The sequence below is a fragment of the Centroberyx gerrardi genome, chromosome 24 (assembly GCF_048128805.1).
Source record: "Centroberyx gerrardi isolate f3 chromosome 24, fCenGer3.hap1.cur.20231027, whole genome shotgun sequence".
Classification (NCBI taxonomy): Eukaryota; Metazoa; Chordata; class Actinopteri; order Beryciformes; family Berycidae; genus Centroberyx; species Centroberyx gerrardi.
In genome coordinates, this window is record NC_136020.1 from 5,031,335 (window position 1) to 5,043,164 (window position 11,830).

The window sequence follows — 11,830 nt, forward strand, 5'->3', positions numbered from 1 at the left end:
GATAGTTATTGATTAGGAATCGAGGGCAGATGTGCAATCATCTCAGAACTTTATTTAAATGGTGTCAAGTGCAGCACAATATAAAGGATTTAAAAATAAAAATGAAACATGTTAAAATAGCAACTGCTGCAAAATAATTAAAATACTTCATAAATTAAACAGAGAAAGGCTTTTTAGTGCTAGCAGCGTATCCCTCACAGGGTTGAGGGAGTTCGTCATACTGTCATGGCCAAAGAATGTGAGCGTGTAAAATTTTGTTTGATTTTACACAGCGGTTTGTTATGGGAGGGACGCACACCGCGAGCGGTGTGTCTCTTTGGTCTGGAACAGGTTTGGCAAAACAGCAGGTTCACAGCTAAATGAGCGACTGCTAAATTAACAAGCAGTTGGACCGCAGGTTGAAATCCTTAAAATAAAAGCAGTTTCGAGGACAATTTCCAAAAGAAGAGATCAAAAATTCAAGCATATTTGTTTTCTATAAGAAATGATTCGAGCTAACAGGCTCCATCGATTAACCACCGCTCATCATATCCATCTTTAACAGTTTGGGGAAGAGGTATGTATGTGCTGTTCAGTCTGTGTGGGCCAGGTTGTAGCTCAGCCCTTGGAACCAGGTTTGAGGATGCTGAAGGGTTTGGAGTTGCGCAGCGAGCCAGAGATCTCCTGCAGGAAGGCGGTGATGTGTGAATCCTTCTCCGACTTCCTGCCGTCAAAGATGACCACCAGGGTGAAGTGGGGCTCGGGCCGCGTCAGGTAGTAGGTGCTCTGGACCTTATCGTCGTAGAAGTGCACCACCTTGTCCAGAGTGTTCAGCTCGGCGGCGCGGTCCCCCATCATCATGATGACGTTCGGCCAGTGCGTGAGCGGCCGCTCCCCCGACGGCAGGGACACCACAGCGGGGAACTGCTCCACGCCCTTGGGCGCCTCGCGGTACGAGTGCGGGTGATGGTAGCCGTGGCCCTGGAAGCTTTCCGAGCCGCGGTTGTCGAACACCAGCGACACGTTGTTGGCGTCGTGCTTGCGGACGAAGGAGCAGATCTTGCCGTGGTAGTCGGGCGCAGTGCGGGCGGTCAGGGCCCTCATGTCGGCCGGGGCCGTCTGCCGGCTCAGGGCCTCGTGGAAGTAGAAGCTGAACTTGGCCAGCAGAGCCGCCTGGAAGCGCTGCAGCCACACGTACAGGTGGGGCGGCTGCACGGCCTTCTGAGACTGGCCGCCGAACAGGTGCTTGCGGGTCTCTTTCTGCCGCTGGAAGAGCTGTCCCCAGGCAGTCAGCTTGGAGTTGGCGCCGTGCAGACTGAGCAGAGCGGGCAGGAAGTGCCACTCGGACACCTGGGCCTGGCAGCGCAGTAACTGGGTCACCACGTCTACCTCCGTCTGGAAGCCCTCCTCCACGCGGCCCAGGATGGGGTGGTGGAATCTGGGAGGGGGAAGAGAGGTAGGGTTAGCACTTAAACAGAAGCACAAGCTAACAAATGTAATGACAGCGGCTGGCCTAATTTACAGTGACCTGAAACCAGCTGTCTCATTGCTGTGCTGAGAATACATTTGCATTTAAGGTTGGAACTGAGCGTGGCTGGTTGCCACAGAGCGGCAGGTCGGCCAAACATCTACATACACACACTCTCCTTTCCGATTCATCTCCACAGGTCTGATGGCTGCGGGGGGAGAGCATCACCTTCACCCCTCACTGCACTGCCAAGTCAGTAGTGTGTGGTGCGTCAGACTGTGACCTGCTGCAGTTTACTCAACAACTGAACTGTGCAGTTTGTATGCCTATTACGATGGTTGGAAACGGTTTAGCTGACGTGTCTCCAGGGAAAGCGGTGGCGTCCTGCATTTGCTGCATTCAGCAGAACGTTTTCCTCCTCCAACCCCAATATGTCACTCCCTCCTTTCATGGTATCCCTCTCATTCTTCCCTCTCCACTTAATCTCACAAACGTCCTTTCTATTCCTTCAAAATCCAGCCTAAACCCTGGTCTAAACACCCACGCACACACCTGGAGCTGTACTTGTGAAGGACGGCCTCCAGGGTGGTGACCAGCTCGTCCGAGTTGATGCTCTTCTGGCTGCCCAGCGAATGCATCTTCTCGTACAGGTCAGCCATCTCCATGCGGGCCTGGGTGAAGTGGCAGAGCTGCTCCGACAGGTGCGACAGCAGGTCTTCCAGGTAGGAGGCAGAGCCCGGCTGGGTGTGGCGCCCCATCATCACCACTTTTCGCAGCTCGTTGTACAGAGAGGTGTAGATGGTTCGGATGGAGTCCTTGCGGCTGAAGAATGACTGGCCACCTGCAGGGAGAGGAACATACACACACACACTCATCTACTATAGCTTATACTGTGTACCATCATCAGATGAAAATGGTTGACTTGTGTTGATCATTCATAGGCAGTAGCGCCATCTGTCGTTAGAAACGTGTAGCTATCTGAGCGGCTTTACCTCGCACATATCTAAATGAAATCAGAATTGCTCTGTGCACATTTTTCACTTTCACTTTACAATTAAAAGCAATTTACGGGATTACAAAGAATTAAAGTACCCTGTCGAAAATAACCTGGTTTATGAACGTATTAACGACAAGCGTCCATTATTTTACAAAGAAGTTGTCAGGCTCTACATCAGTCTACTACTACATTTAATAACCTCATTCCACCCCATGATAATTTCCTTGTACAGTAGCAAAACAACACGCACCGAAAAAAGAACACAGGACACACCACCAGGGAAACGCATTTTTTTAGGGGATATAATTTAGGCACACCGCCTGTTCTGGATAATTCACACCCTTCCTGAGAACTTTGAAGAAATACGGTTGTAGATAGCGTCGGGAAGCGTTACCCAGTTTCTGTCCGAGGAATGTCATGTTGTGGTACGCCTTCTCCGCCGCGGCCAGGTGAGCCAGAGCGGCCAGCAGAGCTGCCCAGATGGCTCCGGCACTCTTGCTGTTGTCCTTCTCCTTCTCCACGTAGTCCTTCGCCCGGTCGAAAGAAAACATGCCGAGCTGCGTGAAGAAACTCTCCAGGATGGCCCGCTCCCGTGGTACGGGCCGCAGCTCTTCGACCTCGGTCATGACTCAGAACTAGCACCGAATAAGTTTAGATAACTGCTAGGTATCTAAAACACAGAGGTCTGCCTGTCGAGGCTAGCTAACGTCAGTGTTAGCAAAAGAGAATCATTTAACGTTAGCCGAACGGGTAGGAAAACACCATTCTTCCAGTCCAAATGCACAATATTGATCGTTTTCACAATAACCCGACATAATTTAAAAACACACCTATATAAATGTGTTGGCAGTAGTTCCAAAGATGTACATAAAACGATAATATTTAAAACTGTACATGTAACCAGCTAGCTAGTTAACCACCCGACGCCATCATGATTACGCAGATGTCAACACAACGGAAAGCCAAGAGTACCAAATAGCACAGATCACAACAACGTGCAAAAGTGGTTTGTAGCGCCCTCCTGTGTTGACAATTTTGATGTTTGATGTATTCAGTCATTTTCTTTTTAAATTGCACATAATCTAAACTAAATGTAACGTATTTCACTTAGGTAGGTTTACAAGTAGACGAGACAGTGTGGTTTAGTTCTGTTTAAGGTTTTTCACAGTCTCGTTTTTCTTATCTGTGCACAGTCCTTCCATAACTCAGACTCAGAGTTAAGAATTAAGATCGACTGCCCCCATGTGGATTAAAGTGGAAAAGATGGGTCAAGCTACCAGAGTTAGCCAGAATAGAAAAAGAAGTTAGGCAAATTAGCTTTCAGAATAAAAGCGTGAAATATGTCACGTCTTGGAAAAACAAAATAACCAAGTGTGGAAGTAACAAATTAGTTGCTCTCAGTTCTGTAATTGAGTAACTTTCTTGTGTACTTGTATTTTGTATATATATATATTATTATTAGTTTTTTTTAAGTAGTAATTTTTGCTTTTACTTAAAGATGATTTAACTGACATAGCCTATTGTCCTTTGCTACTTTTTACATCACATCTATTATAGAGTACACGCTTTGTAGCCTCTCTGTAAGCATTGCATCAGAAACTGGCCAGAGGTAATCTTGTTTATTCATGCTTTACTTTGTTTATGCACTTGTTGTTTTTTTCTTTCAATTGAAATAATCTAGTTTGAACTCTGTCCTTTCGTCCTTTTTGCATTGCATTGTTACTGAAGAAAATTGTCATACACATGTTGACATAGAAATATTTTCTAATTCAGGCATTAATTATCTTAATGACCTCATTGACATAACATTTATGTTTAATGTACCATGGTGATTATGTTGGGACAGCTCAAGTGCCTCTTGTCACTTAATTTATTGTTTTTGCCCAAAATAAAGTATTTTCTAGTCTTATTATAGGACCTTTTTATTTTTTTTATTATACCTTTAGGTTATAATAGGTTATAATTTAGGTAACTTTAGGCGAAGAACTTGTAGTTTACATCCAGGAGTCAACAAAAATAGTCTTTGTACTTCACCAATGTTAATTTTGGGCAGGTTGTGGAGCGATTTAGTGCTGGCCAGAGCTGGCAACAGGAAGTTGTAAATGCACCTGTTTCTCAATGCAGAAGCTGTTACCATGACAATGTGGAGAAGGGCCTAACATAGAGATATAACACTGTTATATCTCTATGGGGCCTAATTTAAGTGCTGTGGCTTTGTACGCATGGCGCTTTTATTCTGAAAAGACCAGACCGGAAGTCTTTCTTTTGTTCTGGGTGGCTGGGCGGAACCTATGGGCGGAACGCAAACCAGCAAAATAAATCATTGACTCCACTTCCCTTTGCTGTGTTTTGCTGCCAAAATGTCCAGCTATGCCAGAGTCATTCACTATGCTACGAGTGTGCTGTGCAGCAACAAAGGCGCCATGGTGCTGCTGCAGCTCCACAGGAAGGTTTTCCAGCGCTTCGACATCACCGAGGAGGACTTCTGGTACATCGTGAAGAAATGCCCCCGCTTCGTGGTGGTGAGGACCAAGGAAGGCACCGACTGCACTGTCGTCGCTAAAACATCCCTCCGACTCTGCAAGAATTACACCAAACAGCACTGCGCAGACTGCCAGGAATTACACCTGTGCAAGTATTTTGTTTATGGAAACTGCCGGTTTGGGAAAGGCAGGTAAGCCAAGGGTCGAAGTGTTGGCTTGCCAAGGGAGTTAAAGGATAATACAAGTGTAATTTAATGTTTTTCCCATCGCCATTAATGCCTATATGAAGAGTCTAAACCTATTAATGGTATTTGCCAAAGTCAGAAGCTAGCGTTAGTAAAGGTTTGCCATAACGGTACCTCATAAGCTAGTTATAGGCTCCCATTGTTTTTGTTTTTTTTTAATACATTAAAACAGCTCGCAGACACATACTGCATTGACTAACGTAATCCATAATTTAAAACTGCACGATTAATGTATTTTTTCCTAACATGGCTCTACCAAGCAGCTAATGGTCGCATTTAATGGGACTAGTCTTTGTTTTTATCCATTACTGCGCACTGTTACATACTCCTGGTGGCAGTGAAGAGGCAAAACGAAACTTAAGGCAGTGGGATGCTGTGTTGAGAAACGGATACCTACTATTCAGACTCTTCATAGGCATTATTATTGCAACAGGGAAAAAATTACATTGGTCCTTTAATGCTACCTGTTATTTCTGTGTGTGTAGTATTGACTTGCTAACTAGAAGATTCTGCCCACCATACGGAAAAAATACATTTCTTTTTATATTAACGCGAACACGTACGTTACAATAAGTAATGTATACAGGAAAAAAGTCAACATCAAAACTGAACACCATGGCAGAGAAGAAAAGGAAACTAAAAGAAATACTAGTTGCAATATTTACATGGCACAAATGAACACGATAAGATGAATTTCATAGACTTTATGAAGATTGCATATATACGTTTTCATAGCTTTCTTGTTCTTTGATGTTTGAATTGAACCTTTGCTGTTTGCTTTACTTAACAAACACAAGAAATAAAAGAGACTTATGAGAATGCCTACATTTATTTATGTTATATTTGGCTAACAGAATTATGAATTAATTCTTTGCCAAAATCTGTGAACCTGGACAGTATGTTCTTCCAAAACAGGGAAAAATCCTTATAAACATGATCAAATACTGGCCATATACTTACAGTGCACAGGAAGAAAATGTATTTCCAGTGTCCAAAATATATTTTTGAATGAATGTCATCACATGTGCAAATACATTTTTGGCCAATGTTTTGTATATTTTCAAACATAACTCAGCACTTCCATTGCAGTACCATATTTTATAGTGTGTATGCTTGGTCTAGGCATGGATTCAGGAGATATGACTGAGATATTTTTGCTGGGTTCAGTATTGCTTTGTTGTAAGATTACAAAACTTTGGTCTGTTGCAGGAAGCCATGCAAGTTCTCCCATGATATCCGATCAGAGCATAACTACCCTCTGCTGAGAGAGTGCACCCTGCATGAGCTGAATGAGGACGACCTGTTTCTACTGCTGCTTCAGAACGACCCCTCCCTGCTGCCTGAGGTAACACACACACACACACACACACACACACACAAGCTGTACTTCACCTACTGTCCAAACTTTGCCTTTGCTTTACAAGGTTGCCAGTTGTTTCCTTTGCCCTATGCTGGTCAGATAATGTGTCTCCACCTTTTCCCCCACTGGGAGGGATTGATTCATTAGTATTTCACATGCTCTATTTTCTATCCAGTGTGACCTCCATTTAAATGTGGAACATTTTTGCGTTACAGGTGTTTCCGCTGATTTGTGTGGCTCTTCTCTCTGCCAGTGTATCAGTGCTCTAAGTTTGCTGTTAAGGCCGTTGGAGAAAGAGACACGTAGCGGTGTTTGCTCTCGTTTTCCCTTTTGCTTTTTCCTCTTTTTCTCGAGAGGGACGAACCAGAGTAGCTTACATCCTGGCTTTTGTGGATGGGAAGTAGGCAGCGCCAGTGAGGTGAGAATCCCGCTCTCTGATTGGATGGTGCATTTGCAAAAACGAAGAGCAGTTTCTGGAAAGACAAAACAAAAGACATGCTAAAATGTGAGTGCAGTTTTGAGAGAGTAGGCTGCCATTCAAGTCTAATCCAATAACGGGGAAAAGGTCCAAAGACAATCGCTAAAATAATTCAGCAAGAAAAGAGTAGAGCCCAGATGGGGCTGAAGAGCAAGCGGATGAAGAGAAGCCTCGGAGGAACCTGAGGGAGAACCCTGTATTTTTAACAAACAAGAAAACAAAATAATAAAAAAAAAAAAACAAACAAAAAAGAAAATCTAAAAAAAAAAGTGTCCTGTTGATGTGCGTTTGACCTGAGGGAAGTGTCCGTTTCCGCAGAGGTAAAGTAGAACACTTTGGTGTGTGAGGTTTGATTGTTTTTCCGTTTTGATTTAGCCCATCCCTCTGGTTGCCAGCGTGTGTCTCCGTTGCCACGCCGACCCTCTTCACCGTCCGTCCTGTGTTCCTCATACAGGTGTGCGCTCACTACAACAAGGGCGCCGGGCCGCACGGCGCCTGCACCTTCCAAGACAAGTGCACCAAGGTGCACATGTGCATGCACTATGTTCAGGGCGACTGCATGTTCGGCCACAAGTGCAAGCGGCAGCACATCATCGACCAGCACGGCCGCCTCATGCTGGAGGAGAGGGGCCTCAGCGGGGACATCATCCACGACCTGCCGTTCATTTACCAGAACATCCAACTCCTCGCCACACCCTCAGCCTACTCCCCCAGAGGTGAGCCTGCCTGTCACTACACCCTAACAGAAGTCACGTTGATTCACAAGTAGCTCATTTATTGGATAGAGTTTTGGTAACTAAAGGTCAGAGATTTTGGCAGTGGGGGACAAAACAAATCTGATTCCAATTCCTGTAACTTTAGCTAAGCATGATGGACTTGTCTATTCTCTTTGTTGTAATTTCATACAAGGTAAGAACACATGAAGAAATAGCTGAATATGAGCATCAGTCCAAACTGCAGTTTGCCCTCCGTTCATTTTGTTATGCTCGGCTTTCCCTGCATGAGGAACTGCTGTCTATCAGATGTTAACATCCATTCCAAACATGCTTGATGTGAACGCACCCTTAGATGTGTGTGTGTGTTTGCAAGTAAGAAAATAGTGATGATTTTCTGTCTCTTTGTGTGTATGTCAGAGAATATGCCGGACCCACTCTTCAAGCCTGTCAGTCAGACAGACGAGAGGAATGAGATCTGCCTTCATTTCATCCGCAGGAGCTGCCGATTCCAAGGTGAGCTCAGCTGCTTTCTCCAACCCCCATCTGTTCCTTCTTATAATACCAAAGGGGTGACAGGGCTGTTTTTTGTTGAACACCCAGCTGAAATGTTCAGCATTGAAGTCTTGCCAGCCAAAAGTTAACACGGCATGTTAATATTTCCACCATTTCTTTCCATTTTGACCTGTTCTGCTAGTGTTGCAATTCCCCTGCATTTTCACTAGGTGGCGACAAACCGTCAAATTATAAATAGCCCATGCAAATGAGTAATGTACAATCTACATCTGTGAATTTACAACATCCAACCCACCCAAGCTTCCAGTCAGTGTCCCAAGTTGAACAAGCAACATTTTCTCTGTCTCCAGCCTCAATCTTGCAGCACACAAGCATCACTGTTTCTTACCAAGCTCCCTGCAATGGAGCTTTAAATTCCACATTACAGGACCAAATATACATCTTGTCTTTCTAATTCAATATGCAATGAACCTTATGGTTGCGGCACCTGGCAACAGACGAAATAGTGTATGATCTGTTTGGAAAAATAAAATAAAATTTTTGCGATGTTTTTGTTGGTATCCAGTTGTATATGTGGGAAAATGAACTAGGGAACATGCTATATTCTATATGCAGGCATTTAGAGTGTGAAATGCCCTGGCCTCTTGCTAATTTTCCTTTCTAAATTTAAAGATGTACAAGGTAATGTTGCACTTTGGTGAATTGAGAGGTTTCAATACCTAGAAATCCTGCAAGGTGATTTAAGCTGATAAGATGGATGTTTCATGGTTTGAAGTATGCTGTGTCTTGTAATGTTTTGCTCTGAATGTAGTTGAGATTCTTGTGTCTCCTCTGCAGACAAGTGCATCCGTGTGCACTTCAACCTGCCCTACAAGTGGGAGGTGTTCGACGGCGACACCTGGCGGGACCTGAGGCACATGGAGGAGATTGAGCGGGCCTTCTGCGACCCGCGCAAAACACAGAGGTGAGACTTCGGTTCTCGCCGTTCTCGAGTCCGGAAGCTCATCCACTGGCGACTAAAACGGTCGTTCGTTCTTCTCTGTCGTGTTTGCAGCCCAGGCGCACGGCCCGTGGACTTCCTGTCCATGACCCGGGAGTCGGACCCCGTTCGCCGTCTCTCCACAGTGTCTTCGGTAACCAAGCCGCCCCACTACATCCTGACAACGGAGTGGCTGTGGTACTACAAGGGCGACCACGAGAACTGGGTCGAGTACGGACGGCCTGTGAGTTACACTGCCGCTGGTTTGGGGGATGGGGGTTTAGAGGTTCATGGGTAATTCTTAAGTTTTTTGACATGTTTTATTTTGTGTTGTGTTTTTGCAGTTTATGAGCCACATGTATATGTACACCTGGCATTAACATGTCTCATATCCTGACTGTTTCTTGATTTAGTGTGTGATGTGTGTAGCATTTTAACATCAGTGAATCATTACCGCATGAATTTTGAGACATTAGTATAATTACCGTAAACGAGACCACCATTGAGAAGACTGGCAGCCTCTACCGGCCTCTACACTGCATTTTACATTGTGAGCCACTGGGTCGGATTTGGCGGGAAATCTGCTAGATTGTTTTACAGCACAAAGGGAAATTGCTTTATGGCACAAAGCAGGAAGAGGGCGCTGTTCTTCCAGAGCAAATAGAGCTAAAGCTTTCAGAGTTTCTGCCAAATGCAGATGGTGGAAAGAGTGAAAGACGGAAAAAAAATCACTTCCAACATGTTTATCCTCTTCAGTAAATACAAAGAGAAAACCTTTTACCAAAGAAGCAAAAATCATCTCATCCGCCAGTATCCTGACAGTCTGCCTGAGCTGCCTGACACCTGTTTGATTTACGTGATCTTCCTGGTTGAATGTGCATGCAAATGTCAGGTGTGAAGGGGGTCGTAAACAGCATCATTCAAAAGCGGATGATGGGGTTGTAATGGTTATCTGCGTGTCTCTATGTGAACATTGTGCTATGTTGTGGTTTAAACTCAAATAAACTCTTAATTTCTATCATCAGGACGACAAGCAGCGCACAACATCGATGGCGTCCCGGAATCTGGAGGAGGCGTACATGACCGACAGATCAGCTGAAGTCGAAGTCGTAAAGGGCCACCGCCAGTACTATCTCAGCTTCCAAGGTAATCATCTTCAGAGACCAGACCCCCCCCCCCCCCCCTGCTCTTTCCACACCCTTTCTTCACCGATTCCTCTCCTCTTTTTTTATTTGCAGACATGTACCAGCGGAACCCTAAACACAACACCAAGAGGAAGGTGCGTCGCCGACCGCGCTTCGTCTCCATCACCGAGGTGGAGAAGCAGGCGGCTCGGTAGAGAGAGAGAGAGAGAGAGACCCGGTCCCGTCTGAATGAACGAGTGCCTTAAACACATCCGGAACAAGTTTTTTCTTTGCCGTCACTCCACTGTTTTCCTGCTGTTAGAGCCACATAAAGTATCAATGCACTCCTCTAGCTAGTTTCTGACTGTTACTGTATTAATGTTTCTGACTTGGATGGATCTGTTATATTTGAAGGATTTTATGTTACCAAAGCGGGAGCATCTAACAGCTTGGCTGTAATGTACCGACAGTGGAAGGATGGATGGATGAACGCTTTAGGAAAGTTCTGTTTGTAAAGAAGAAATGCAAAGAAAACCTGTCAGTCATGTCTCCCCAGTATCATACAATTTTTATATATGAGTGTAAATGGAAGCCTGGTTGATTGTATTCAAGAAATGCAAACTTTTCCCAAACCACTTGTTTTGTGTTTGGCTGGTTTTTGATTTCAGTGTTCTCCCCTCCTGTCAACACTGCATTAAGAGTTGAATTTTCCCACTCTGCCAATTCAGCCTTGAAGTATCCATCTCTGGAAAGCTGGCCATTAATTTTGAAAGAGGAATGTCAGGGTTGGAAATCGATTTCCTGCATAAATTATCCAGCTTCTCCTCAGACTAAAACGGGTCTCTGAAGAGGCAATTCACTGTGGAGGAACAAAAAAAAAGAAAGAAAGCAAAACAAGATGTCGTTTGAATTGTAGATTTGATCAACTGATCAGCAGCGGGCAGCCGGTACCGGGCATGGACTGGTACGGGGACGTGCCTTGAATCTGACGGATTCAAACTAGCAGCCACCGGGGCTTTGACAACACGTTACCGGGGGGCTTCATTCATTTTGGTGACGTTTCCTGGCGAGGATGACTGAACGCATGAAGAGGTGTGCATTGCAGTCTCTTGCGCTTGCACCATATCTTTAACTACGCGGGGTTTATGCAGCATCAAACAGAGGATAGCCTGTATGCCAGCGGAATATTTCGTTTTGCAGGGAGATTTCTCCTTTTCCGTGCAGGGAGCGCGCAGCGCGGCGGTGGGAGAGGCGTGACGCGCCCGTACCGCATCTCCAGGATGGCAGGTAGGTCTCATCCCAGGACTGGGAGATAAAATAATACTAAAACCTCAGAGGCGATTGGTACTGATGGCACAGTTAGTGTGAACCTCCATCTTTTCATTGCAAAGCGTCTCTTATTTTATTCGATTTAATTACGCGTTATTGCAGGCCGGATTCTCCGAATGTAGCTATCGCTTGTGGCTGGTGCCTATTAATAAAAAAAAA

The 11,830-nt window shown here is 45.1% G+C and overlaps 2 protein-coding genes across 2 annotated transcripts; one reads left to right on the forward strand and one right to left on the reverse strand.

Annotated features, from left to right (window-relative positions):
- Positions 1 to 32: 32 nt before the first annotated feature.
- kics2 (KICSTOR subunit 2) lies at positions 33 to 3,370 on the reverse strand. The gene is made up of 3 exons (XM_071920528.2): positions 2,839 to 3,370; positions 2,000 to 2,288; positions 33 to 1,417 (listed from the first exon to the last, which is right to left on the reverse strand). Exons 1-3 carry the CDS (start codon positions 3,068 to 3,070, stop codon positions 598 to 600), a joined length of 1,341 nt encoding a protein of 446 aa, XP_071776629.1. The 5' UTR covers positions 3,071 to 3,370; the 3' UTR covers positions 33 to 597.
- Positions 3,371 to 4,796: 1,426 nt separating this feature from the next.
- parp12b (poly (ADP-ribose) polymerase family, member 12b) lies at positions 4,797 to 10,978 on the forward strand. Its single transcript, XM_071920531.2, has 8 exons — positions 4,797 to 5,118; positions 6,382 to 6,517; positions 7,465 to 7,726; positions 8,144 to 8,239; positions 9,077 to 9,203; positions 9,294 to 9,462; positions 10,244 to 10,364; positions 10,457 to 10,978. Exons 1-8 carry the CDS (start codon positions 4,805 to 4,807, stop codon positions 10,555 to 10,557), a joined length of 1,326 nt encoding a protein of 441 aa, XP_071776632.1. The 5' UTR covers positions 4,797 to 4,804; the 3' UTR covers positions 10,558 to 10,978.
- Positions 10,979 to 11,830: the final 852 nt, after the last annotated feature.